This window comes from Cnephaeus nilssonii (assembly GCF_951640355.1).
Source record: "Cnephaeus nilssonii genome assembly, chromosome: 8".
In the NCBI taxonomy this organism is placed as follows: Eukaryota; Metazoa; Chordata; class Mammalia; order Chiroptera; family Vespertilionidae; genus Cnephaeus; species Cnephaeus nilssonii.
In genome coordinates, this window is record NC_137079.1 from 44,299,823 (window position 1) to 44,327,693 (window position 27,871).

Sequence of the window (27,871 nt, forward strand, 5' to 3'; positions counted from 1 at the left end):
ATGCATACAGATATTAATTCATACGGCATATGAAGAGCCTGGGATCCTTCTCCATCCCTGATGCACAAACTAATTTCCTCCCCAAATCCCTCATCTATTGCCCTTGAGAAACTCTTGTCATGTACAGAATCCTCACAATGATTTCCAGAAACTTCATGTAAACATTCCGAGAAAAAAATGTTAACCTCTCATAACTCACAGAGAGAAAAGTGTCTTTCTTGTAAACAGAGATCTTCACATCTGTTACTTCTCTTGCAATCTCCTGACATCAAATTCACTCACAGCAAAACTCATTATTGGTCAATTCAGACAGAACCACCAAACTGATTCTGTTTATATATGTCTATGGAAAGAAAATTCCAGAGAATGAAAATAAAGCTTTGAGAAGTAATCTACTTCTTACAGTGATTTGACAAAAAGGCATCGTCATTTGTATCCAGCCATCATACATCTTTAAACCACACATTTAAGTTCTGTTCCAAGGGCAGAACCAGCCACATTTTGGACTCCCCCTGCCAGAGACCAACAGCTGAGCCAGCCGCATGCCAGAGAGAATAAAACTGGCAACCGAAACTATGTACAGAGAGATTATGCAAAGACTTCAGATCTTCTATTTTGATAAAAACTTGCAAAGTGAAACAGAAAGAATATAACTTGAACAATCTGTTAGACCCAAGACTGCTAGTATCTTTCTCTTGCTCTTTTTTAAATCACTTGGAACATTCACTACTTATCACCATTGCAGATCTGCAGATCTAGAAACACCATTTGGATGGAACCAGGCAATAGCTAATGGCTATACTTCAGTTCAATCCAGCTGCCAATCAATGGGCCATCTTGGGACCCCTCATGACCAACTTCTTGACCTTATAAGTGTCTACTAGAAGAAAGAGAAGTCAAACTAGGATGAGAGAAGGGACCCAAAAGAATTATGAGAGATAAAATATTAAATTCAGAAATATTATATAGTCAAGGGATCATCTAGTTTCAAGACGGAGGTTTGGGGAGATTCTTTCTGCTTACCCCACCCATTAGCCCTTCTTTTAATTCCTGTCTCACAAAGTATTACTGCTATGTAGTTAGCAAGTCAGCAGTAGTGCTCTGACTGAGAGCAGAGATCGAATCTTATGTGGCTCTTGGTTTTTCCCTAGCTTACAGAAGAGGAAAAAAATAAAATAAAAAAGCGTATGTTTTCATTTTAGGAATACTTTGATATCATCTAAAACTGGCTTAATATCTATGTTGCAAGTGCTTGAAAGGTTCCCTGAGCAAGGAATTTCTTGCTGGAAATAGCCTGGTAACAAATGAATTTACCTTTCATTTTTCCTAAGTAATGATTCTTGCTTTGCACCAAGACTGGAAATCTGGTGTTTCTGTGTTTGACTCAGGGTTTTCTTGCCAGGCTTTTCTCCCAATGTTGTTTTGAAATAGTGTTAGGTATGAAGGGGACCTTTTAGAAAGGCTCAAGCAATACTTCCACAAACTTGACAGGCAAATGCTGCTTTCCATGTAAAACAAGAGGTTCTCTTTGCTTTTACATTTGTTTTCAGTATACATATGGATCCATACTAGGCCCTCTGGCTGGCCCTGCCGTGACCACACAGTTGCTCAACATCTGGCTGGGATTAGGGGCCATGGACCCAGATAAATAATTGGGCTCAGATGGCCAGTGAACACCCAACCTTGGCTCATGTAGTAGTTGCTCTAACCCAGGAATTGGCGGACTTGTTCTGTGAAAGGCTAGCATCAGCCTTTGGAACATAGAAAGTATTATTTTGGGCTTTGCAGGCCATATGGTCTCTCTCATGACTTCTAGTGTGAAAGCAGCACTGGCAATACCTAAATGAATGAGCAGGGCTGTGTTCCAATAAAACTTTATTTACAAAAGTAGGTGGCATGGCCTGTGGGGCCAGTTTGCCAATCCCCACACACAAACTTGTCTGACCAGTTTGAGCCCATCCAGCTTCTGGTTCACCTATTTTACTGATCCCCATCCTAAAAAAAGCACTTCATTTTCTTCCTCAAATCAATCTGCCAACTAGCATTGATTTATAACCTCCAAATCAAACTAAAATCTGATAGGAAAAAGAGGCCAATTTTATTCATTTTTTTGGGGGGGTGAGAAGTCCAATTTCTGAGATCAAACAGTGATATTAAACTTGTAGAACCATTTTACATGGTCATTTAAATGTTAACCATCAGCCTCTTAAGAAAACCACATAAGAGAACAGCCACCACACCACCAAACCCACGAGGTCACACACAGGGCCTTGTGAAACAGGCTAAGGTATATACTAGTACACGTTCCTCTGTACTTTTATTTTTTTTGAGATTACAAGGGCAAAACTTGTAGCATATCCTGAATATTACTGTCCCCTCCCCCTTCAACAGATAAGAAATGAGAACTGTGCTTCTCTTACTAGGAGCTACCTACACATCACCTGGGGTCTTGTTAAAATGCAGATTCTGATGCACCAGTTCTGGGGTGGGGCCTGCGGGCCTTCATTTCTCACAGGCATCCAGGGGATTCTGATGTTGCTGGTCTAAGAACCTCACTTTGAAGAATAAGGACCTAAGCCGTAGTTGGCAACTCGGGATACACATTGGAAACCCCTGGGGTGAGTTCCAAATACTGAGGTCTGGGCCATCCCCAAACCAAACGGATCAGCCTCTCTGGGGACAGGGCCCTGACATCAGTAATTATTAAAGTCCCCAGGTCATTTTAATGTACAGTCAAGATTGAGAGTTGCTGAATTAGAGATAATTAGAGATTAACTGACTTGCCCAAGGTCACTTGGTCAGTGGCCAAGCACGGGTTTCAAATGAGATAACATTTTGGCTTGCCTGATAAGCTTTGAAAATGATCTTACAAAGCCTTACTAGGCAGGACACAGGCAGAGGGTGCATAGTTTCCAGGGTAACAGCATTGATGAAGGAGGAGAAGAGGAAAGATGAGGCTGAACTTATTCAAACACAGTGACATCAACGCTGGTCCAGGGAACCCCAATACAGCAGGTAGTACAGTGCCTCGCCTTGTCCCACTGTGAAAATCCCTCCTATGGCTCTTTCTTCTTATGAAAGCAACAGGGCGAAGGACCTCTTGGAAGGCATATTGAAGTTCAGAAATGGGCAGCACCTTCAGTCCCTTTGATGAATCACCACATGATGAAAGCTCAGAGGCTGAGTAATCACATTTGGCTTCCTTACTGCCTCTTGGGAGGTTCAAAAAGTCATATTTATGGGGATAGACAAAATTTCTGACCAGAGATTTCTTTCCTAAAAAAAAATCAAGGTAAGAAAAGAAGAAGGAAAAAAAAAATTGGGAAATTATGGGACAATCCAAGACTTTCTGTGTCTCCCAAGTGCATTCAATCCAACATTGTGAGTGAAAGGTCCCCTTCTCCTGGAAAAACACATGAATTTCAATGACATTTACACAGTTATTCAAGATCAGATCCATTTTCTCACTCTCTGCAGATCCTGTGGAGTATAAACCTACCCTTGGTGAAGACCTTGCCTGTGTAATTTGGGACATCCTACCTCAAAGGGGAAGTAAAATTGCGAGGGAGGAATTGGACGCCTCCCAGGCTAAGCAAACGGCAGCTGCAAAGGGTACTGAGAGGTGCAGATCCACTTCTGGGAACCGCATCTTTTTAGGTAGAGGAAGTGAGGGGCCCAGGGTCTGTTGGGTCCTGGGAACACTGTGAGCTCATGTGAAAATTTGGAACATTGAACATGTGGGGAGAACTTAGCGTTTTGCCAAATATTTTCAGAGGATTAAGTTCAAGCATGGCTCCCATCCCCCACCTCTATTCTTTAGGGCTGTTCTTATGGACATTTATTTAGCTGCTGCTTCTTCTTCTTCTTCTTCTTCTTCTTCTTCTTCTTCTTCTTCTTCTTCTTCTTCTTCTCCTTCTTCTTCTTTAAACTCTGCCCCTTTCTGACTCCCTTTAGGACAACAGAAAATATGAATCCTATCTTAAAAGGCATTAAGCAGATTTTCTGAAAAAGAAATAAAACCTTGAAGGCTCCAGGGTCTGTGGGAAGTGTCTCACCAGGCTTAGTGCAGCAGGGCTTTCGGCCCCACAGAGTTCTTTCTCAGGAGCTCCAGAGGGGCATCCAGAGCCCATTGGTCAGTGTTCAGTGGGGTCACACATTCCCACTGAAGTATTCAAAGGGTCTGCAGAAGCACTGCTGTCCAGCCATCCCTATTTTACAAATGTGGGGAACTGGGCTGTCCAAGGTCACACAGTACAGGGGCAGGAGGTGGACTGGAACCAGGTCTCCTGACTTCCAAGTGAGCCAGCCCTCCTGCACCAAGCCACCCCACTTCTCTGGATTGGTCCTCAGGAATCTGCATTTAAAAAATTATTATTATTGCCTGGACAGCATGGGTCAGTGGTTGAGTGTTGATCTAAGAACCAGAAGGTCACGGTTTGATTCCCGGTCAGGGCACATGCCCAGGTTGCGGGCTCCCCAGTGTGGTGCGTGCAGGAGGCAGCTGATCAATGATTCTCTCTCATCATTAATGTTTCTATTTCTCTCTCTTTCCCTCGTCCTCTCTCAAATCAATAATAATAATTTTGCATGCCTCACACTAGGGAGCCTGCAACCCGGGCATATGCCCTGACCGGGAATTGTACTGTGACCTCCTGGTTCATAGGTCGACACTTGACCAGTGAGGCACACTGGCCAGGCTCAGGAATCTCATTTTAATAAACTGCTGATGTAGGTGATCCCGTCCCCACATATTCAGAAATGCTGGTCTAGCGAGCAGAGATGTCCCTTGAGACAACAGCAACAGATCTCTTTCTCTGTTGGTTTTGTAGTATGCCTCCAGGAAGGGGAAAGACAACCCTCAGCTATTTTCTTTCCCAACAAAATCAGGGGGCAGGGAGAGGAAGTATGCTTTTATGGAGAAGTTAGTTTTAAAGTCCCCAGGAGAGTGATGTGGTCCTAAACTGCTTCTCACATTTGGGAAACTTCTCAGCTGAACTCCTCTGTCTCAAGAAAAGGAGGGACCAACATTACTTAAGGAAAGGGAGAAGTATGTAAAATGATTTGCACTTAGATCACTTTTATAAGAAGTGATCACATACCGTTTACTTTGCTTCCCACAATTTGTTAATAAATAGAAAAAGCAAAAAGCTTCCCATGAATAAATGACCCAACCTATACTTTGAATTTATATTTTCTGTCAATGTGGCCATCCAGTATTAGTGTTAACAATGAGAATCTTGCCCTAACCGGTTTGGCTCAGTGGATAGAGCGTCGGCCTGTGGACTGAAGGGTCCCAGGTTCGATTCCAGTCAAGGGCATGTACCTTGGTTGCGGGCACATCCCCAGTAGGGGGTGTGTAGGAGGCAGCTGATCGATATTTCTCTCTCATCGATGTTTCTAATTCTCTATCCCTCTTCCTTCCTCTCTGTAAAAAAATCAATAAAATATAAAACACACACACACACACACACACACACAAAAAAAAAAAACCCCAAACCAATGAGAATCTTGAAAAGGGGACTGAAGTCACAAGAAGTGTTTGTTTAGTAAGGAGACATTCCTCACATTCCTCCCAAGAGCTTGGCATTTTTACCTTTTATGTATTTATTTTAATTGATTTTTTTAGACAGAGGAAGGAAGGAGGGAGCAGGAGGAGAGAGAGAGAGAGAGAGAGAGAGAGAGAGAGAGAGAGAGACCAATGTGAGAGCGAAATATCGATCAGCTGCCTCCTGCATGTCCCAGGGGATCAAGCCGGCAATCCAGGCATGAGCCCTGACCAGGAATGGAACCTGCAAACTTTTCGTGCTCGGGTGACGGCCAACCCACTGAGCCACACTGGCCAGGGCGAGTTAGCATTGCTTTTGTTTTTGCTCTGACTGCAGTAAATTCCCTGTAATATGAAAACACAGTTTGTTTGTTTTTCCCCCTGTGTTGTGGCCTAGAATTCCTGGAGGGGGAACTTCGGAAGCAATGGAGGAAGTGTGGATTCAGAGGATGGAGCAGGAGAGAGGGAGTGCTGGAGAGCGCTTTCCCTGGAAGAAGAGATGAAAGAGAACCCACAGGGCTGAGGCGAATAAAACATCTGTGGCGAGGTGCTCGTTAATTAATCATCTCCCTGAGATTGCAACAGTCCCCGGTCCCGTCCGCAGAGCAGTTTTGCTGACACAGAGGGAAAAGGCACTCCCAGAAACACAGCTAGTAAAACAATAGTGCAGCCACGTAAACAGCTGGCTGCAACAGCAAGCAGTGGGCCCTTATTTTTAAAATTATGCATGGAATCATGCATGCGGAGCAAGAAATTAAAACCCTCCTTCCCATGCTTTGGCATTGGCGTCCCGGAGATATACTGAGAATATGTGCTGTCTCACATTGATGTTGGTAGATGTTGGATTACAAATACAATTCTGAGGTGAAAGTCCCTTGAGAAAGTTACTGTTGACAAAATAACAGTTGGAGCCGGAGGTGGACTTCCTTTTCCCAGGCATTTCTCGATAGTCTCATAGGAGGGTGAGCTGTTCTGACTGAATTGCCATGACTCTCAGAATGCTAGTGTGTGCAAACTGGAAAGGATCTTGGAGACTTTCTCCCTTACCTTTACCCATCTGCTTCGTGCTTCCCTCTCTGCCATCTTAATGAAGAGAGGAAAGTTGAACGGACTCACCTAAAGTTCTAGTGCATTTTCTGTGTTTTCATTGGAAAAATGGCAGCACTTAGGATAGAATCCCTCTTGCTAGCTCAATTAAAATCTGCTTGGATGAAAAGGAGAGTCAATGTAGGCTTATCGATTATAACAGGAGTACCACTCTGATCCCCTCACACCTGTGAGAATGGCTATCACCAAGAAGAAAAAGAGAAGTGTTGGCGAGGATGTGGAGAAAAGAGAACCCTTGTGCATGGTTGGTGGGAATGCAAATTGGTTCAGTCCCTATGGAAATCAGTATGGAAGTTCTTAAAAAAATTAAAAATAGAACTACCATATGATTCAGCAATCCCACTTCTGGGTATATAGCCAAAGGAAATGAAACAGGATAATGAAGGGAAAGGAAATGAAAACAGGATATTGAAGATATCTGTACTTCCATGTTCATTGAAGAATTATTCACAGTAACCAAGATATGGAAACAACCTAAGTGTCTGCCAATTGATGAATAGATAAAGATATATGTATAAACACACACACACACACACACACACACACACACGCACGCACACACCCCACAATGGAATATTTTCAGCCATGAGAAAGAAGAAAATCTTTTCATAATCCTGTCATTTGGGACATCAAGGATTATGCTAAGTGAAATAAGACAGAGAAAGACAAATATTGTACGTTATTATTTATATGTGGAATATAAAAAAGTTAAACTCATAGAAGCAGAGAGTAGAATGGTGGTTGTCATGGGCTGGGGGTGGGGAAATTGAAGAGATCTTGGTCAAAGAATGCAGACTTGCAGTAAGAAAACAAAACAAAACATACAACCCCCCCCCCCAAAAAAAAACACAAAAACAAAAAAACAAGTATACAACTCTGGTGCCTGATGCTGATAATTGGGGGAGGCTGGGCATGTGTGGGGACATGGTATATGGGAAATCTTTGTACTTTGTGCTTAATTTTGCAATGAACCTAGAACTTCTGTGAAAAATAAATCTATTAAGAGAAAAGAAAAAACTACCTTCTTTTTGGCAGTGAATTCAACAAGTTTGATTTTACATTATTTTCCTCTATGATTTTAATTTTGTGGCCTTTCCTTATTCTACAATATACATCTCAATGTCCAAAATTCCTGATCTTATTGGGATAAAAACAAGTTTACTACAACCAGTATGACATTATTTTTAAAAATGCATTACTGAATGAGTATTACTTCAATCAAATTGAAATGCAAAGAAATATCTTAGCCCTAAGCCAGTGTGAGTTTTGCATCAGTTACTTCATCACACAGGATTCTGGCATCCCCATTGGTAAAGTGGGCGTATTGCAACATCCCTCCAACTCTAAGGATCCTTGAATGTAGAGCAAATGTTTTGATTTGTTGCTTCCTGACAGTGATAATAAATCTGCACTTTGCTTGGTGCTGTCTCAGTTTTCATATGACACTCTTGAGGAGGATGGTCCAAGTTCATGGTGAGGAGGAGGGCCTTGGCCAGCACTTTTAAAAACCAGGCCTCTGGCTTCATTTGCCTGTTATTCTACTTACCTGAACAAATGGTCTTGTTTTTAGAACCAGCCTAAAGCCTAAAATGTCTGGTGTTTGTGGATAAATCACAGTCTGGCTTGCATCACAATGACTCAAAAGGGCTGAAAAATTGCTGATTGCAGTTCAAGATAATGCAATGATTTGGTCACAGAAGACAAAACTATGTAATAAGGTTTAACCAAAAGTTAGTAATCTTGAAGGGACTTTATACAATTCCCACAGGCATTTTAAATAACATGCTGAAAGCCTCTTACTTTAGATCAATAGAGCCATAGCTTCTACTCCAAATCACCAGTTCAACAAAAAATAAGTTAACTTGATAATGCTATTATTGTATAGGAATAACTTATAAAATCAAGACCTTAAATTCCATGATCAACAGGCTTTATGAAGATACCAGCAATGCAATGAAAAGAAAATGTAGGAGGTCAGTTGATTCAACGACCCCACCATCCTCCATCCCAGCTTTTCACCAGATCCTTTCTTTACCTCCCTTTGCCAGAGCAAAGCTCTCTCAGGCTTCATCATGGAATTCTGTGAGCTGCTCTGAGCACCAGGAATAGCCCTAAGTGTCAGAAAGGAACATTTCTTCCTTCCTTTCTTTCTTTCTCCCTTCCTTCCTTCCTTCCTTCCTTCCTTCCTTCCTTCCTTCCTTCCTTCCTTCCTTCCTTCCTTCCTTCTCTCCTTTCTTCCACCCCAAGAAGAAGATTCATTTGATGTGAACTCCAGGAAGGAATTTATCTGCTGAGATGGACTCCCCATGCTCAAATGAGGGCCCAAATTTTATACAGAATAAGAGCCTAGCAGCCATTTGCTGGCAGGGGTTCCTCATGGACTCTACACCAGGAGGAACCTTGGGCTGAACTCTGGGCTTCCCACACTATGCCCTGCTTGTATAGGCCATCTAAGTCAACCACTGCAGGGAAGTCCTGACTTTGATCTGCCCCATCCAATCAGAACTACACAAAATGTATCCCCATTTCCATCTATACCAATCAACCAGAACTGCATGATTTGAACCAATCAGAACTGTACAATTTGGAAACACATGAAAGGGACCAAAATGGGAACTGTGGGTGGGAAAATTGTCTATAAAAGGTGACCTCTCTTTTGTCTTCACCAAGCACACTTTTGGTTTCTGCAGGAGGCTGTTTGCAAATTGTTATCTGAATAAAATCTCTCCTTTTTTCCCCCTCCAGTTTCTTTTGGATTCATTTAAACCTCTTTCCTTTCCTTTTTCTCTTCTTTTTTTTCTCTCAGAGGATCTTATGAAACTACAATAGGTCCTCAAAAAATGTCGATTCCTTTAACTTCATTTCAATATAACACTAATGAGATGTCATAGGAACATAATTCTTGTTTATATCAGTCTACGGTAAAATTGGCATCATTGTGTGTCATTTCTCTTAAACTTGCAGAGCCTACCAACAACAACATTACATGAGGGCTTACTGCACTGAGGACAACAAAGAAGAGATGAAATAGCAGTAAACCCGCTAAAGTATTTGTTCGCCTCTTGTTTGACCTTTGATGGCAGCAGAAACATCACAGACAGCAAGAGGATTGTTGCATTAGGCCCCTGGGAAACAAAGCCAGCATGGAAGTGTCTTCCAGGGAAACATCAAATAGCTGTTTCCAGTTGTTTCAGCCTTTACAAACGAGGCACGGTACGTAAAAACCCTTTGTCTATCCTAAAGCACGCCACCAAGGTGGACCATTCTTCTCATTTGCTTAATCAGGTTAGACTGTTCAGCAGATCCTGTTTTTATCTGGAACTATGTTATATTTTGTAAGACAGGCAAGTGGGGCAATTTGGTGGTCATAAATCTGGGATAGAAATAAGAAATCTGGGTTCCTATTCTGGCTCCTAAGTCACTGGGCAAATCTTAATAACGTTGTGCCCCTATTTCCCCTTTAATTTTGGAAGGGAGAAGAGGTCAAGAAGGGGAATGTAAAAATAGCTGCAAGATCCTTCTTCTACTGCTTGTCAGTCCCCATTGTCACATGTACTCTCCAAGCACTGATCATTTTACAGTTAAATTACTGTCGGTGACTCGTCCCTGTATTCACCTTCAAGTGAGTAAAAAAAAAAAAAAAAAAAAAAGGCTATTTCAGATGCTATTCGTCTCTGCATCCGATTCAGCCACCTAATTTGTTTTTTCATGTCATCTGCCAGGGTGTCTGCCTTGCCTGGCCTGAATGTTTTTTAAAAAGGCTCTTTCAGTGGCAGACCTCGGTGGTGACCGGAGACCTCGAGATGTGCATTCCTCTCAGAAATTAGTCATTGGTGAGTCCCTCGCCTCTGCCTCTCCGTACCCCATCATTCCTCTAGGCTATTTCCATCCACCATTTACCTGCATGCTTCCCGAATACTTTTATAGAACTCAAGTCTCTTATCAGCCTCCCCAGGGTTCACCCAGGGACTTTTCATTGTATTCTTGCCATGTGGCTGTATCTTAGAGAGATGCTCAGCCTTAACTTTCTTTTACAACAATGTGAAAGCCAGCGCTAGTTCCCACTTCCAGTCCTTAAGGCGCGAAGAAAAGCTTTCACAGGTAGCCTTCGCTCTCCTTAAATGCTGAGGCATGAAGCCAAAGCAGCCGCTTTCTGTAAAGAGCAGGGGCTGGGCCCATGGAGTTTACTTGTAGGCTTTGTGTTAAAGCCAGAATCCCAAGGAATAGATGAAATCTTTGAAATCGTTCTAGTTTATGATTAGTAATAACAGCAGTCATGCTTAATCTAGTGTTACCACCATTATGATCAATTTTATTAAAAATGGCTAAGCTTGATGCAGACAATGGCTAAGTTAGGAGCTTTGTGACTGAGCTGCTATCACCATCACAGCACTATAATGCAGGTGCTATATATCACTTTCCGTTTGACAGATCAGAAAGTGTGAACAAGGTTAAGTTAAGCTCATGATCACACAGTCAGAATTTTGAACTCTGCTGTGTGCCTCTGAAGCCCTGGCTTTAGCACCTGCGCTGTATGGCACGTGGACATGAAAAGGAGCTGTGCCTCTGGGTGGTGGTGGGGCGCGCATCCCTCACATGGGTTGGGAGACATAGGAAGAATGAGGTAAGCGACCGACACCACTAAACCATGTGGGGTTAGCTTCGTCCTCAGTCCCCTGGTCCTTGTTTGCACCATCCCGATGCAGGTTTATGAGGCTGCATATTCCTTTCTTTCTCTGCCTGTGCCTGCCCTCTGTCTGAGGCAGTGAATCAATGAATGAGCAAATGAATGAATGAAACATTGGTGTGCCATGCAAGCCTATTCAGCAGGCATATATTATGCACTTTCCACGCATTGGCACCAGCTCATCAAGTCGAGGTTGGGGCCTGGGCATGTTTCTGAGAGTTCTGTTGAAGAAAGGTCAACTGCAGAGCTTAAAGCACTCAGGCTCTCAAGCCACAGCAGAACAGCCGTGGGCCCAGCTCCGCTGCTTGTCTTCACCTCGCCCCTGGGTGTCCATAAACTTGGCAAATGTATCCCTTTCCAAAAATTGTTTTGGTCTTTTAAGAAAATGGTAATAAAACATTCTTTTTATTTATTTATTTTCAATTTTATTATTATTGCTATGATTATTAATGACATACTGTGAAATGTGTGCTTTAATTGGGTTAAAAATACAGTAATCACCATAGTTTGAAGCATAATATTCCACAACACAATTGATTAAATAGTTCTGAGCAGCTGTATGAGGCCCACTGCCCATGGACAGCATTCCACAGTGATTCTCCTAAGACGTTCTAGGGAGCTCTCCAGCTCTGCTCACTATTCTTTTTGCCCTATCACCTGGCTCAGTGAGTGAAAGAAGGAGGATTTTTCTAGGTGCCAACAAGGAGACAAGGAGAAAGGGTGTACCTGACCTTGCCCTTCTGAAAGTTAGTAGTTCTGGTACGTGTCATGTCTTTGGGTTTGAGAGGCATTGGCACTGCTGACATGGGGCTGCTCACCTTGCTGAGATGGGGCTGCTGGCCTTGCAGACTGGAAGTTTAGGAATGGACCCAGAACAGGACCAACCTTTGAAGATGAGCTTAGGGCATGCGATTACCGGTATATGGCCCAACAAAATAGAATTTCCTAGAATATTTATTAGAAACAGAGAGTTCTCATAAAAACCTGTTCCAATTTTCTGATCCAAAATGGTATGTTGCTTCACCAAGTCAAAAGATTTTAACACATAGTTACTCTGTGTGCACCTGTGTGTATTTTTCCGTATATTTTTAGGTAAGCATAGAAAACTGCATCCTTTGACTGAGCCCCCCTAGCTAAAATCAACTAATACTGCTACAGAAAATATAGACAACACATCCTATATAATAAAAGGTTAATATGCTAAGTGTCCAGTTGTTAGTCGGCCATTCAACCAATCAAAATGTAATATGCTAATGATATGCTAAGACTGCTCAACCACTTGTTATGACGTGCACTGACCACTGGGGGCAGACACTCCGACCGGTAGGTTAGCTTGCTGCTGGGGTCCAGCCTATTGGGACTGAGCGAGACAGGCTGGACATGCCCTGGAGCCCTCCCGCAGTCCCTCCCTGGCTGGCCAACCTCCTGCGTCCCTCCCTGATCCAGATCGTGCACCAGTGGGGTCCCTCGGCCTGGCCTGCACCCTCTTGCAATCCAGGACCTCTCAGGGGATGTTGGAGAGCCGGTTTCAGCCCAATCCCTCAGGCCAGGCCAAGGGACCCCACTGTTGCACGAATTCTAGTTTGAAAAGAATCAATGAGTTGGCAAGAAAGCATGAAATCTTCTAAGGCCTAAACTAAGTGAAAATATTAGCCTAGGAAAGAAAATAAGAATACTGAGGTAGGCTTTTGACATAAGGACATTTCCCAAATCCAGATATCCTGAAGTTTTGGTTCTAATTTATTTGCAGGGTGGTGGCAAAAGACAGAAGATTAAAAAATAGGGCTTCCCGAAGGCCGCCAGCCTATGTCACAGAAAGCTGAAATCCCAAGGGGTTAAATCCTTAGTATAAGAGTGAAATATACTTTTCACCACAGGCCACAAAGACTTTCTAGTTTATAAGTTCCAAGAAATATAAGCTTACAAAAACCCCCCACAAACAAAGAAAACCATATATATTTAGTATATATATGAAAACAAAGCACCATGTGCAAGAGCCAGCAGAAATACCAGATGAGATCAGCAAATATTTCAGATATTGCAAGTATCAGATACAAAGTTTAAAATACCTATGTTCAAAGATAGAAAAGGTAGGATTTAGATATGTGAATAAGGAATAAGATACTATAAAACACAGGATGAAACATATTTGAGAAAGGACTAAATACATATTAGAAATGAAAAATATAATTGTTGAAATTAAAATCTCAGTTGATGGATTTAATGGCAAAGTAAATACTACTGAGAGATAGTTAATGAACCGAGAAGCGAAGCTAAATAAATTAGGAATGTAGCAAGAGACAAAGGAGGGTTAACAGACATGGAGGATACAGTGAGAAAGTCTGACTGCTCAGTTCTAGATTAAGAGTAGAGAAAGAGAGCGAACTAGGTTGAAGCAATACTTGAAGAGATAATGGCTTAGGATTTTCCAGAATTATGAAATATTTATTAGAATATGTATTATTAGAGACCAATCATGAGATTCAGAAAGCCCAACAAATTCTAAGCAAAATAAATAAGTAAATCAACAGGTAAATACTTTATAGTAACATTATAGAACAGCAAAACAGATCTTAAAAGCAGCTTGAAAGAAAATACAGATTTCTTACAAAGGGAAGACTGAGAGTAGACTTCTCGACAGCGGCATTGGAAACCAGGAGACAGTGAAATATAAGCAACAGTGTACTCAGAGGAAATAACTGCCAATCTAGAATTACGCACAGAGCACAAGTGTCTTCCAAGAATGAGACCAGCAAACAAAGACATTTTCAAATAAAACCCTGAGTAAAGTAAATCCTGTGGTAAGTGTTCCAGACCAAGAGAAGTGGATGCTGATGGATGGTTTGATGCAGGAAGGAGAAATGGTAACCAAAGAAAGTGTGAAATGTGGTTAATTCTGTATTAAAAGTTTCAGTATGAAATAATAAAAATACTAATAATCTAAAATTTAGTAAGATTAAGAAATTACAAGATAGAATTACATTTTCCAATAACAATAGCATATAATTTAGAAGAAGAATCATCAAATTTGAGGTGTTCTAAGCTCTTTGTGTTTTTAAGGGTAAAAATATTGATTGATTAATTAAAGACAGGCTTTGTTAAGTTAGGGCACATGCCAAAATTTCAAGATTAATCATTAAATTAATAAAAATAAAGTATTTAAAGTCCAAACATTAAAAGATAAAATGTAGAATGAGAAAAAATATCCCCAATTCATTAGAAAGAAGAAGAAGAAAAAAAAAAGACTGAAAAGATGAGACAAATAGAAATCACAAAATGAGATGGAAGAAATAAATACAACTATATCAGTATTTCTAGTACATTTAAATAAAGTAAATGCTCTAGTTAAAAATAAAATGATCATTAGTCCGGATTTAAATATAAACCTAGTTATGTGATATTTACAAGAGGTACATCTAAAACATAAGGGTTCAGAAAGGTTGAAGTGAAGACATAAAAAAAGATATTAAAAAATATTAACCAAAAAAATCTGATGTAACCATATTAATATCACAAAGAACTATAAGGCAAATAATTACTATTAGAGAAAAGGGATCACTATATAAAGATGAAGGGTCAATTTTCAAGGAAGGTAACATTATAACTATAAATATAGACTTAAAAATATATACAAGAAAAATCTCTATATATAAAACCCTAATATGCAAATAGACCATACAGTGCAACAACTGAACAACTGGTCACTATGACGTGCGCTGACCACCAGGGGGTGTGCGCAGAACATGGTGGGCACTGGCAGCAGGTGGCAGAGCATGAAACATGGTGGGCATTGTCCACAGCAGGATGGTGGAACAGGTGATTGGGGGTGCCAGACCAAGGTAGGGCACTGGTCACTGTCATCAGGGTGTGCCTCTGGTGTTTACTGAAAATTCTTTGCTCCCATGTGCCACAGTCCTGTCAGGCACTCACACCCACTGCCGGCACCAGCCCTACTTGCATCCGCAGTCAGCGCCGAAGCCGCTGCTCACACCCGCTGCTGGTGCCTGACATGGGTCCCGATCGCTTGGCGCCATTAGCGGGTGTGAACAGAGGCTGCCGGCCCTGATCACCCCTGAGGGCTTCTCCACCTCCCCCTGCTCCTGAGGGGCAATCTGGGCAGCAGCTGCTGCTTGCACCCACTGCTGGTGCCGGCCCCAATCGCTCCATGCTATCAGCGGGTGTGAGCAGGGCCAGCATCATCAGGGCTGCTGGCAGATAGGGGACCAAGGGGCGCGGAGGGAGGGGCCAGGTGGGGGTGTGGAGGATGGGCTGAGACCTGCCCCTGTGCCCACCGCAGCCTCACGGCCCACAGTTCCTTTCAAGGTGCATGAATTTGTGCACTGGGCCCCTAGTAGAACTATAAAAAGAAACAGGTGGATCTTCTGCATAGTAAAATATTTCCTAGTAATTGATTGAACATGCCATTACCCCCACAAAAATCAGTGAAAATATTTGTGATTAGAAGACTGTTCTGAACAGGGTGTCACCTTATCCTCTCTACCAGGAAGCAGACAGCAGTGGCACGTCCCTGTGGGAGGGTCAAGTCGAGGCAAGAGGTGATGTGAAGGATGAGAAAGAACTGGGAATAGGTGGTCCCATTTTGTTAACCACTGGGTGTCTCTGCATTTTATAAAGTAGTGAATGCATCACAGACGTTAATATGAAAGTATCATGCTTCAGCTACAATGTGATAAATAACTCTAACAGTCTCTGGGTTGTTCACTTATTACTGGACAACCAGTGTATCTTAATTAAAAACTAAACACACACACACACGCGCACACACACACACACGCGCGCACACACACACACACAGAGGCATGCACACATAAGCTACTTCCTTGCCATACAATAATCAAAATTATCCAAAGTCAGCATCATCAAAACATATTCCTAGAGATTATTTTTACTTCTCACCCTCCAAAGTCATGGGAAAGAAAAAAATTTAAAATGAAAATACTGTAAAGACCTTTTTATTTTATTTTATTTTTTTTCAAGAAAGCTTGACAAAAGAGAGAACAAACGTTTTCACTTGTGCCCTCACCATTAAAGTCCTAAAATGAGATATTTCTGGTTCCTTGAAGACTCCTGTTTGAAGAAGATTTGATTTTCCTGAGTAACTGGAAACATTCTCATAAGGACGGGTCTCACATGAAACACAGCCTCTGGGTTTTTGGATTTTGCGTGTGGAGATCAGTTCAGGCAGTTTGGTGCCTGTGGGTTTCCTTCCCAGACCTGGCCTAGCTGCTGTGTGTTTACCTTCCTCCAGCACTCAAGGTGCTGTGAAGAGCAAGTAAAGGGAACACTCAGCTTTTCAAGTGCAGAGCCGAGTGCTCTTTACGGAAATGAATGCAAGCTACTTTGGGGAGTTTTCTGAGGTCAGAATCCCTTAGAATAAAATTTACAAAGTCATTGTTTTACTGCCTCACCACACATAAATAATTTATGAATTTATATTGTAATTCTTCTTCCAGCTGGATCAGAGCTCTACGATTTCGCAAAGTCCAGGCAGAAGCCAAATGGCACACACATTGCTGAGACTTGCGTCGCAATCGATAAGTTTGCTGTCAGCTGTGTGATTTTCCTGATTAACCTGTGAAAGGTGTTCCCCTTCATGAATGATGTTCAGAAATAAACAGATATTGTAAAAGGAGACCATGGCAAGTTCCAGAATGCGAATTCTTGGTGATCTTAAGTGATGATATATGAGGGAAAGAGAGAGGGAGAACAATTTGATTTGCTTCCACTAGGCTGACCCAGAAAGAAGAAGAGCAGAAAAACTGCTTTGCCTAAGCAAACACGGCATCAAGTCAGACAAGAACAGTACTCAATGATATGCAATATTGAAGCCTCGTTTAAAATATTTATTGTCTGGACCTGAAAGACATTTAAATGCTGATAATAAAAAAGTCTCTTCTCATTCTGTTTTTCTATTGCCATTTTTTTCCCCTCACATATTGGCAATGACTCCTATATCCTCCTTTGAGATACTATCTTAAGATTTGGGGTGGGATTCCTTTGCTGTGGTTGAATTATGATAGAATGAAAAGTTCATGTAGGTGAAATCGATGCTAAAAATCAACCTGACTTGGAAAGAGATGCTGGTTTTCTAGGGCAATGTAGACAGTCCCTTTGCAACAAGGACTTAGATTTCTCCTAGAATTCTTAAAAAATGTAAATACAATCTTTATCAGAACATGGTCTGGTTTAAATTATAGCTAGTTTTGTTCGTCATCCCCAAAGTGTTGTGAGCTCTTTGATTATGTCCCATCACCTACATTTGGTTCTTTTCAGTGCACAATAAATATTTGTGGAATGAATAATGAATGTGTTTTCTTCTTACTCAAATAAGTTGGAGAGGGAAATGAAATAGATTTTTATTAATTTAAAAGTCTTGCCTGGGTCATTTGTGTTTGTGGTGGACAATATTAATACTCATTAAAATGTCCATTTTCATTCTCTGTGTGAGACACAGAAGGACACACACCATGGCCTTCGTGACAGTAGGCCCTGTCCTGTGACCCTGCTTTGGCAAGTGAGATGTGAACAGTGTGCTGTGCCCCCTACAGATGAAGACATCAATAGCCACCTTTGCCACATTCTCTATGACCCTGCCACTCTAACAGACGAAGCTCCAGTTCATGGCGGCTCTGGCACCTGGGTATTGGAATGAGGGTGATGATCCTGTGTAGCTGACCCACAGCCAACCCAAAATGAACAAGAAATAAACTTGTGTTGCTGTGAGCTATTTGGTTTCCTTTTGTTGTTGTTGTTGTTTGCAGGTACTGCATTGCCTAGCTTTGGCCTGTCCAGATCAGTACAGTACTGGAAAAGCTTCCAAAGAGATCACACAAACTCACGTTCAAAAAACGTATTAGTTAGCCAGCAATATAGGGGTATTGTTGCAGCTTCTGTTTCATTCATTTACAGTCAACCTGACTTATTTAAAAAAATAGCTTGGCCAGTCTTTTAGTAAGGAAATCCCCATGAAGTCAGAGTCTTTGACGATAATGACCAAAAATGAGCTTAAGTAATAACATTATTGTGTGCTGCAGATAGCTTTCTACCTTTCACATTTATGAAGGAAGGCTATTTGCACTCCAACAGGTTTCTTCTCATCTGGTTTTCTCTGCAATGTTTATGCCTGAGGTTTACTGCTAGCAGTAAAGAGTGTCCAAGTATGTTATGGGAATAGCCAAATTCCCAGTGCTTTAAAATGTATTCCACAGGCCACAGAGCCAGCTAAAAGCTGACTGATTATACAGCAAATACATCAAACCCAGTATTTATGAAATAGCCCATTTCTTTAGCTCTATCTCTCATAAGCGTGAACACCGCGTTTGGGAGTTGTGGTGCACATGTCTCAGACAGCTATGAGAAAAAATTACTGCAGATTTTCCATGACAAGGAAAAATGTTCTTTAAGCTGTTGAATAATTTAATAAAAGGTCTGTGTCAAGTGATACCTCTCATGAACACGTATTTTAAAAGGTATGGCTTAAAAATATAAATAAATAAAAGGTATGGCTTGAGCAGTATAGTAAGGCTTGTCTATTCTGGCTTTTATAATCAACTTACCCAAACACTTATTACATAGCTGAATGGAGGACAAATACTATGAATGGGAGTGCAGATGGACTATTTCATCTGACCAGTTAAGAACTTACAACAAAGTTTCTGTTTCATTTGTTCAAGATATGGGCAAAAGTTCTGGCATAAGATGGGAGAATGAGCTTTTGGTATGGCCTATGTCGAAGATGCTACAGATGTTTAATGCTTTCAGTTGCCTATTGGGTCAATGATGATTCATTGGTTAATATACCTTCCACATATTCTTTATTGATGTAGTCTATCTTAGATTACAAAATCAAATTCCTCTTTCTGTCTGCTAATGTTGTATGAGGCTCTATACTAGATACTATTCCTTGGAGGAGATGCAGTTTGTCTAACTGGTTTGATAAGCAATATTTTTTGCAAACAATAATTCTTGTCATTTATTTATTTGTTTTTCATTATTATTATTTAACCCTCATCTGAAGACATTTTTCCATTGATTTTTAGAGAGTGGAAGAGTGAGTGAAAGGCAGAGAGAAATATCGATGTGCAACACATCAATTGGTTGCCTCCTGCATGCGCCCCAACAAGGGCCCAGGCTGGGGAGTAGCCTGCAATCGAGGTACGTGCCCTTGACTGGAATGGAACCTGGGACCCTTCAGTCCACAGGCCGATGCTCTATCCACTGAACCAAACCAGTTGAGGCAATTCTTGTCTGTTTGATGATGCTAGCACTGACAACATGCTATGATGTAGACTGCACATGGCAGTTAGTTTTACTAAGTGCTATGTAACAGAAAAGAACATAAATACATTAGTTGATTGATTGACATACCTATAGAATACATCAATTTGGATTTAGTGGAAGTCTAGGAATTCTGAAAGAAATTTTCAAGTCTGAAGGGGAAAATAAACATATCAACATACCATAAAATAGATATAAAATCTATATAGCCATATTTGGGGTCTTAAAGTATAACATTCCATTTTTATGATAGCCAGAGGTCAGCAAAGCTCTTGCTTAAATGTTTCTGAGGACAAAGGAGAGTTTAACACAGAGTTGCAAATGGTTTTGCTGGTAAAATTACCCCAAAAATGATTTCAGACCCCCTATACATAATATAAGGTGTGCAAACGTTTTCCCCATTTAAAATGCATGGCATGATTTGACTTGACTGTTGGAATCCAGATGATTCTCTGAATGTGTCTTAAGGCAGTGGTGTGGAATGAGCTTTCACATCTCCCTGGGAATTGAGCAGCCAGCACAGCTCTCCCTCTTCGTTTCTCCCCGTGGTATATAACCCAATGCAATTAAACACAGCCTTGCCCGAGCTGAAAGAGAGTCTATGCTCCTTGTAGTTTCACTAATCTTCCATATGCATGAAATAACAGCTTCCCAAGGATGCAAAATTAGTCCCCTATCCTTTGGGTGTGGACTGAAAATTCCACATGAGGAGCAAGCATTCCCCTCAGGCTTCCAACAGTGAAGGCCACTGAATTAGATCTCTGCATCCTTCAAGCCCATGGAATAAACAGAATGTTCTGGAGATAAGCCATCATTTTATGTGTGTCTTATGATAGTCCTCACTTGGGCCTCATCGACCACAAGAGTCCTAAATGGAAAGGAGCTTGTGTCAGGCAGCTCTGTGGCCTCCCACATGCTGCTAATGTTGCCTAGAGAAGGGCAGAAACCAGGAACCGAGACTAAATAAGTTGGGTGGTTTGATTTTAATGTTTTGTATTTTCTTCCTGCTTTGAAAGCTCACTGTATTTTGCTGCTGTTATTACCAAGGGTTCATTGACAATGAAACTGGGGTGTCTCAGTGGGGTTTTGCAGCAAATAGATAAAGCAAGTTCAGGCAAGACTGGGCAGTTCACAGTCTGAAGTGGATTGAGCAGTAGCCATTTGTTTGCTGGGGTGAATGGAGCATAATTTATTCAGCTGCAGCAGAGGCTGAAAGCCAATCTGGCCTTGACCCATTTATCTTGAGAAAACTAATTAAAGTGGAGAATCTGGTGTACTGTTGTTATTGAGGTTTTCCTTTTTTTTCTCTTTGGGGCCAAGCAAAGACTGATGAGTGTGTGTGTGTGTGTGTGTGTGTGTGTGTGTGTGTGTGTGTGTCAAAGTGGAAGGTGGGAAATATCAGTTTCACCTAAAGATAGTGGCTGAGGCTCTAGATAATAAAGCAGTTTCTTAAACACAGCCTGACATCCTTTTGAAATGCAAACTAGTGGCTTTAGCCGGATGCAGAATCCTTTGAGGTGACAATGAAATGCCATGGCAATTTAAAAGGAACAACAGTTTCCTGAATCCTTACAACCAAGACTTCCTAACTCACACCAAAATGGCCCCGAAGAGGCATGGAGGAACATTTTTATGACCAGCACTTTACTTTGAAACTTGTATTAATCATCAGGCAGGAAACGATGCCAGAATGTGAGTTGCTTTGTCCATTTGGTTCCAAAACAATAAAATAAAGTGCATATCTTGCTATTTTGCAAGTACTTAAATCTATTTGTAATACTATTCACAGCATATTTTCACCAATGGCATACCAATAAACCTCAGAAGTTGTATTGTGTTTTTGGAAGAATCATATCCAATAATAGACACCCTGATTTTTTTTTGGGGGGGCGGTTTGGGGGGAAAGGCTAAAGAATATATATGAGGAAAGCAGGGAAGTCCAGCAGATGGGGTGTGGTGGGGGATAATATTATGCTTTACATTTATTCTCATATGTTCAAGGAAGTCAGTCTTCTTGGGGAAAGCTACAAGGATCATCATAACCATCAGAGAGGGAGGTTGAACTGGCTCAACTGCTAGAAAATCTGAAGTTATCCAGAGAATGTGTTGGGAAGGGCAGGCACAGGCTATCTGAACTGGAGCTTCTCTAGGTATGTCAATTGGACCAAACTAATAGGACCCTGACTTGTCCCACTCATAATGTTATCTCCTCCCATTTCCGTTTTAGCACCAGGCGACCTTAAGTTATCCCTTTTCCCTGTTCTTTCCTCAAGGTCTTTCCTCATAGAGTATTCCTGTTCCAGATTTAGCTCTTAACTTTCTCACCTCATCCAAATGTCCGGGGCTCAGAGACCTGAAGTGATGCATGGCGATACCACTCAGGAAACAATTTCCTTTTAAGTGAATTTTAAAGGAGGAATTTTAGACGTAGTGTTACCATGGCCTGAATTTTAGGCCAGGCTGACATCCAGCACCAGGACATCATAGGTGGACTGCATGAACAAATGTGTGTCCATCAGGTGAGAATCACTTTCCTCTTGAGTCCATGATGCTACGTAGGGTTCACATCTTTGTTGTAGGGTAGTACCCACATGGAATGGTATTATGAAAAATCAGATTAGGTAACATATCTATCTGATTATTATGGTTAACTAGAGGCCCGATGCATGAAATTTGTGCTAGAGTAGGCCTTCCTTCCCCCAGCTGCCGGCCCCGGCTTCCCTCTGGCACCCGGGACCTGGGCTGGCTTCACTCTGGCCACCCGCAGGCACCCAGGACCCCAGCTTTGCCCCGGCCCCGGCTTTGTCTGGAATGACATCCGGTCTAATTAGCATATTACCCTTTTATTATTAGAGATATGTAAAGTCAGGTAAGAGAACCTGGGCATTCTTGTCCTTAGCCCCAATACAAATGCTTTGTAGTAAAATATATCCAGTGCTTCCTCCCTAAATCCTCTAAAAGATATCAGTAAATTCAAGTAGGGAAAAAATAGAGTAAATAACCTGACCAAAAGCTATTTCTAAACCCCTAAACTCTCTATGTTCTAGTTAATGAAAAAATTAGCTCCTTATGCATGAGAGCTGAGGTTGATTTGCTTTTATTATTAGTAATTATTCACTCAGAACAAAAAGAAAAATGCCAATATACATGTAATGGGAAGAGCTAGATTTTCAGGCAGACTACACATAGTCTGAACATTCGGATAGAAGTAAATCACCCATCAAATGAACCAGTTTTACACAAAGTTTAGACTGAAAACCTTGCCCTTGGGAAAGAATTCCAAATGGTTGTTTACTGTAAATACCAAGAGAGGAGGCTACTAAACCCATTGGTCAAGCTCAACCCAACTGGCTTGCTAGACATTTTGGAGAAGGGAGGTGAAGGTGGAATTTCTCAGGAACTCTCCAGAATGATTGTACAAAGACAAATGGGAATGAGAGGAAGAAGAAGACCAAAGCTTACACTATGTTGCATTGTCCTCCACACAATCCTCTGGGAAGCAAGAGGAAAACAAATTTAAAGAAAAAAGAAAGAGAGATTATTCTATACATAATAGCACAGCACAGGTACAATGCTTAGATTTGTAGGCTGGCATTCTTCCCACCAACCCCCACCCCAAACTCCCTCAGATTGAGCAGTAGAATATTTGGGAAATCTGCACACACAGGATGATATGGAATACTTACTGGAGATTCATTCGTCTAAATCATCACCAACTTGATGAACTAACTTCCAAGTCTGTGTTTGTTTGTTTTTTGTTTTTGGTGTGTGTGTGTTTTAGTCCACTTTTATAAACTATATTCCTCCAAGATATACAATTTAAAGTACGTTTTTGCTCTAATGAATCAGCTGGAGTAACAGACATTCCCTGCCCAAGCGTGTCCAGGAACCACATAGCATGTTGTGCTCTCACTTTCTGAGTTATACAACTAATTGTATGCTCAGATTCTAAAAATTGAGATAGTTTGTGTTGATTTATTTTTAAGCTCTCTGCCTCCACTGAAATGCTTTAAAAGTCACAGTTTTACAATCAAATTATTTAAGAGAATTCATGGAAGATAGAGTTAAGACAATAGGAAGAGATCCAATCTCTTTCTTCATGCAGATAATCACCTCTGGTCTATTTAACTAACCTCATCACAACCTGCTGCCATAGAAGCACTGTCAGATTGAGTGTTGGTGACAGGAGACACATGATGGTGGGAGTGGACTGTTAACCAAATTAGTTGATGACATTAATATCTCCAACAAATCAGGGTTGCTGGCAGGAAGGACTGTGATATTCTCTGATGAGTCAGCTTTTCATCAGCAGCTGAATTTATACAAATATATTCATTTATTATTGGATAATAAAAATAATGTTTGGATAGTATTTCTGAAAGCTACTGACTATCTAAACTACTTATGCACATATAATTTTAGAGTAATGGAACATTTACCTACAATAAACAGAAACAAATGGCAATGTTTCTTAGAGACAGAAAAGAATTTACAAGGGTCCTTATAAATGTAATAGAGGTTAAATGATGGGATTAATGTATTTTTAAGAGAGTTTGGTTTGTTTTCAATTATTTTATATAAATTTTAGCAGCAGTTTATCCAGCTTGGGGTTAGTAGCTTTATTTCTAAAACCCCATAATTGTCAGTTCACATAAAAAACAGTTTTACAATAACTGACATAAGAAAAGCTATCAACAGAATCCAAAGTTAATAGGCCAGGTACTAATTTTAAATGGGAGTAAGAGCAATTCTCTGAGAGCTCTCTAGCTATTTTCCTTTGGTGAGAGGGGTGGAGTGGAGTAGTCTTTCAATGCTGTCCTCGGAAGCAGTCTCTGCTGAAACACTCAGAGAGACTCAAGGAAGTCTTTTCCAGTTAGTCTCCTTTTCTGGGACACCTGCTTCTTATAAATATTCAAGAAACATCCTTTCAGGGGAAAATTATGACAGGAGTAGGTAACATGAGACTTGTTTATAAATGAGGCTGTGCTGGATAGACCCGTCTGGAGAGCTCACCAATGCTTGTGTCTCCAGGAGGATTTTGTATGACTGTTGCACAGCGTGGGCTGGTTACTTCTTCACCCTTTCACTATTCAGAGCTCTGTTTTACCCGCAAAGGGAAGAGCCTTGGGGGAGCCAAAGGCTGCATAGGGAGAGTCTGGTGTGAGCTTCATTCTCACTTGTGTTTCTCAAGAATAACCTTGCAGAGCTCCTTTTGATTGGAAAAAGTCCCTGGTTCGTAGGGCCTGGGAAGGTAACTCCAGGTAGGCAAATTGCTAATTCTTACAATTTAGGAAGGAATCAGAATTTAATTCAATAGAAAATTAATAAAACCTGCATTCTTCCTTTACAGGGCCTGAAGCCATGCCTATGAGGCAGTACTACATGCTGTCACAGAACATTTTAGAATGAAATTGGCTTATTGACTTAAATTCCTATGCATTGAACCAGTTCTTATACACTGAGTCTGGACCTTGTTTGTGATTAACCATGACTAATTCTCCTTAGAAAAACGTTGCTTAAAAAATATTTTTGGAGGCACATAAAATAGAAGAGCTTAAATCAGGTTGCTACATGCAAGTACTCTTCAAGACCTTTATATTTGGGGCATTTTGAAGATCCCCAATAAAGTTCCTGTATAAAGGTTCAAATTTCAATTTTCCTATCTACCAGATTTTAAACATCATGTGAAATTTTCAAAATGTTAATGCTTTATTTAGGTTGTGCTAAATTGCCTAAATATTGTTGTCTTTAGATAAAATAACTTTCTTGCTCTACTTCCCTAGAAGCTCTACTTCCCTTGCTTCTATTTCAAAGGGGAAAAATAATTAGTAGTCATAGATATCATTACATTGTTCAAATTCACTGTAATTTTAAGTAAGTGTATAATGTAGCCAAATTGTTTTTAAATTTTATTTTATTGTGGTAAGAACACTTAACATGAGATTTACTCTCATAACAGATTTTTAAGTGCATTATACAGTATTGTCATCTACAGGCACAACTTATCGATCTTCATTGTGTCCCAATTCTAATACAAGTGTTTATGAAAAATCTGAAAAGCCTGAATTGGTCTAGTAACTAAGCTGGAGCCAACTAAAATGGAAATAAAAAGGGAGAGAGAAAGAGAGAGAGAACCCATACTCACCATTTCTGCTTCTTGTTAAAAGGATCTAGACATACAAAGGAATTTGTAAAGTAAAACCCCAAATAATGGAATCTTATGAAACCATCATTTCTTGAAAACTATTGGCTAGTTGTTTATAGAAATCTAATTGGTTGTTTAAAAGAAAAAAAAAAAGACTAATTTTAAACTTTTCCTGAAACTGAATAGAGAATTAACATAATCAAGGTAAGTAGAAGTTTGAAGCAATTACCCAGATGATTTCTTTTTCAAAACCTACACGAAAAAGGGAGGATTATTGCTAATAAACTGTAATAAATTTATAACATAATTTAGTAGTTAACAATTCCATTTACTTCTTCTCATTGGCACTTTGTGGATAGGCCTTTATATTGTAAGTACATTTGATTTTCATAGAGAGAATTGCTGATATGTACTTATTTTGAGGCCAAACTCAACCAATTTAATCTTATGAGTTCTACCCTGCAGAAGAATATTAACTAATGATAAATTAATTTATTACAGTGACTAATAAAAATATTTTTTGTAACTGGAAATTGAAATCTGAGTTTACATGCCATAATCAGATGTGGTTCAAGTGTTTTATGGCCTTAAGGCTCTCATCTGCTAATTTTACATCAAGATAATTGGCAAAGCAACATTAACAGCACCTACGATTACAGATATATAAAATTACAGATATATAAATTGTTTATAGTACTATAAATACTATAAGTTTCACTGAAAATAATCAGGCAGTATTTCTCTTAAATTATGAGGTTTTCATTTCTTGTCACAAGATTTGATGTTTAACACATTCAAGTTGTATTTACTACGTTTATGGTTGTACAGTATTCTCCAAGTAAATTGCTTTGTTGCTAGAGGCTATTTGACACACATTTAAATGGATCAAAGAGTGACTATTTCTAAGAATTTCAACTTTTAAAAGATACGCACACACACATACACACAAATGGTATTTCATTCACCTTGATTTGGGGGTCTCTTGGCAAGGTCTTCCATATAGAAAACTTTACATATAAGGAGAATTCATAATAAAGTCCCACTACCATAATTGAATAAATAACTGAAGCAAATGAATGAGAAATGCTATTGTATAATTATATCGCTGGGAGACAGAGTAACTTAGTCTTCAAATTAATATTTCAGGAGAAATATGAAGTTGAAAATCTGGCCTTTGCAGGAGTGGATTAATGGTGATAAGACTTCTTAAATAATCTAATTCTTGACCTAAAAGGCAGATCTCATTACTTTTCAATATTCTAATTAAGACTAGGAGCAGATATCAGAATGAGATGACTTTCACAACCAACTTTTCCCCATCACGTCTTCTGAAGAATAACCCTGGTAACAGACAGGGCCACAAGGCCATCTATCCGCGAGAACTCACCAGCCGGTCCAAGCTTGTGCCTGCTGCGGTTGTCGGTCTTTCCTCAGGATTGTAAGGCCTGAACCGTGTATTAAAATTTTCAGGAGCTGAGCGGGCAGACCTGAGGGCTGGAGCAGGCTTGGGTTGGCCACATCCCTGAAATACCTGAAAGAAACATGGAAAAGTTAACCCAGTTGCACAATTCATTTCTTCCTAAGATCATGATGTGGAAAGCATGCAAAGGGACATTTTTCATGGGACTTTTACTTTCAATAAACTCTGATTTTGAAATTTAAACAAATCCAACCACTTATACAGTATAACAGAAAGACTTACCCAGACAGATACAGAGTGATTGACGCTCAGACTCTTATTTTCAACATAATAAAACAACCCTCGTTATTCACAAATTCCATATTTGTGAATTTGCCTACTCACTAAAATTAATTTGTAAGCCTCAAATCCATACCCATGCACTTTTGCAGACATAAGCAGGATGACAAAATTTAGAGTTGCCCTACATGCATGTTCTCAGCTGAGTTCGAACACAGAGGTGCTCTGCCTTTGACTTGGTTATCAGATCGACTGTTGCTTTATCACAGTGCTGTGTTCAAGTAACCCTTACTCTACTGAATAATGGCCCCAAAGTGCACAAGCAGTGATTTGGATATGGCAATTCAGATGTGCTAAAGAGAAACAATAAAGTGCTTCCTTTAAGTGAAA

General features: G+C 40.4%; 1 protein-coding gene across 1 annotated transcript in view; it reads right to left on the reverse strand.

The window, feature by feature from the left end:
- GPC6 (glypican 6) overlaps positions 1 to 27,871 on the reverse strand; it is a 1,109,667-nt gene that overhangs the window by 77,027 nt on the left and 1,004,769 nt on the right. Inside the window, exon 6 of the mRNA XM_079779109.1 lies at positions 27,170 to 27,313. Within this exon, the coding sequence (XP_079635235.1) occupies positions 27,170 to 27,313 (144 nt within the window). The remainder of the gene's footprint in view (positions 1 to 27,169; positions 27,314 to 27,871) is intronic.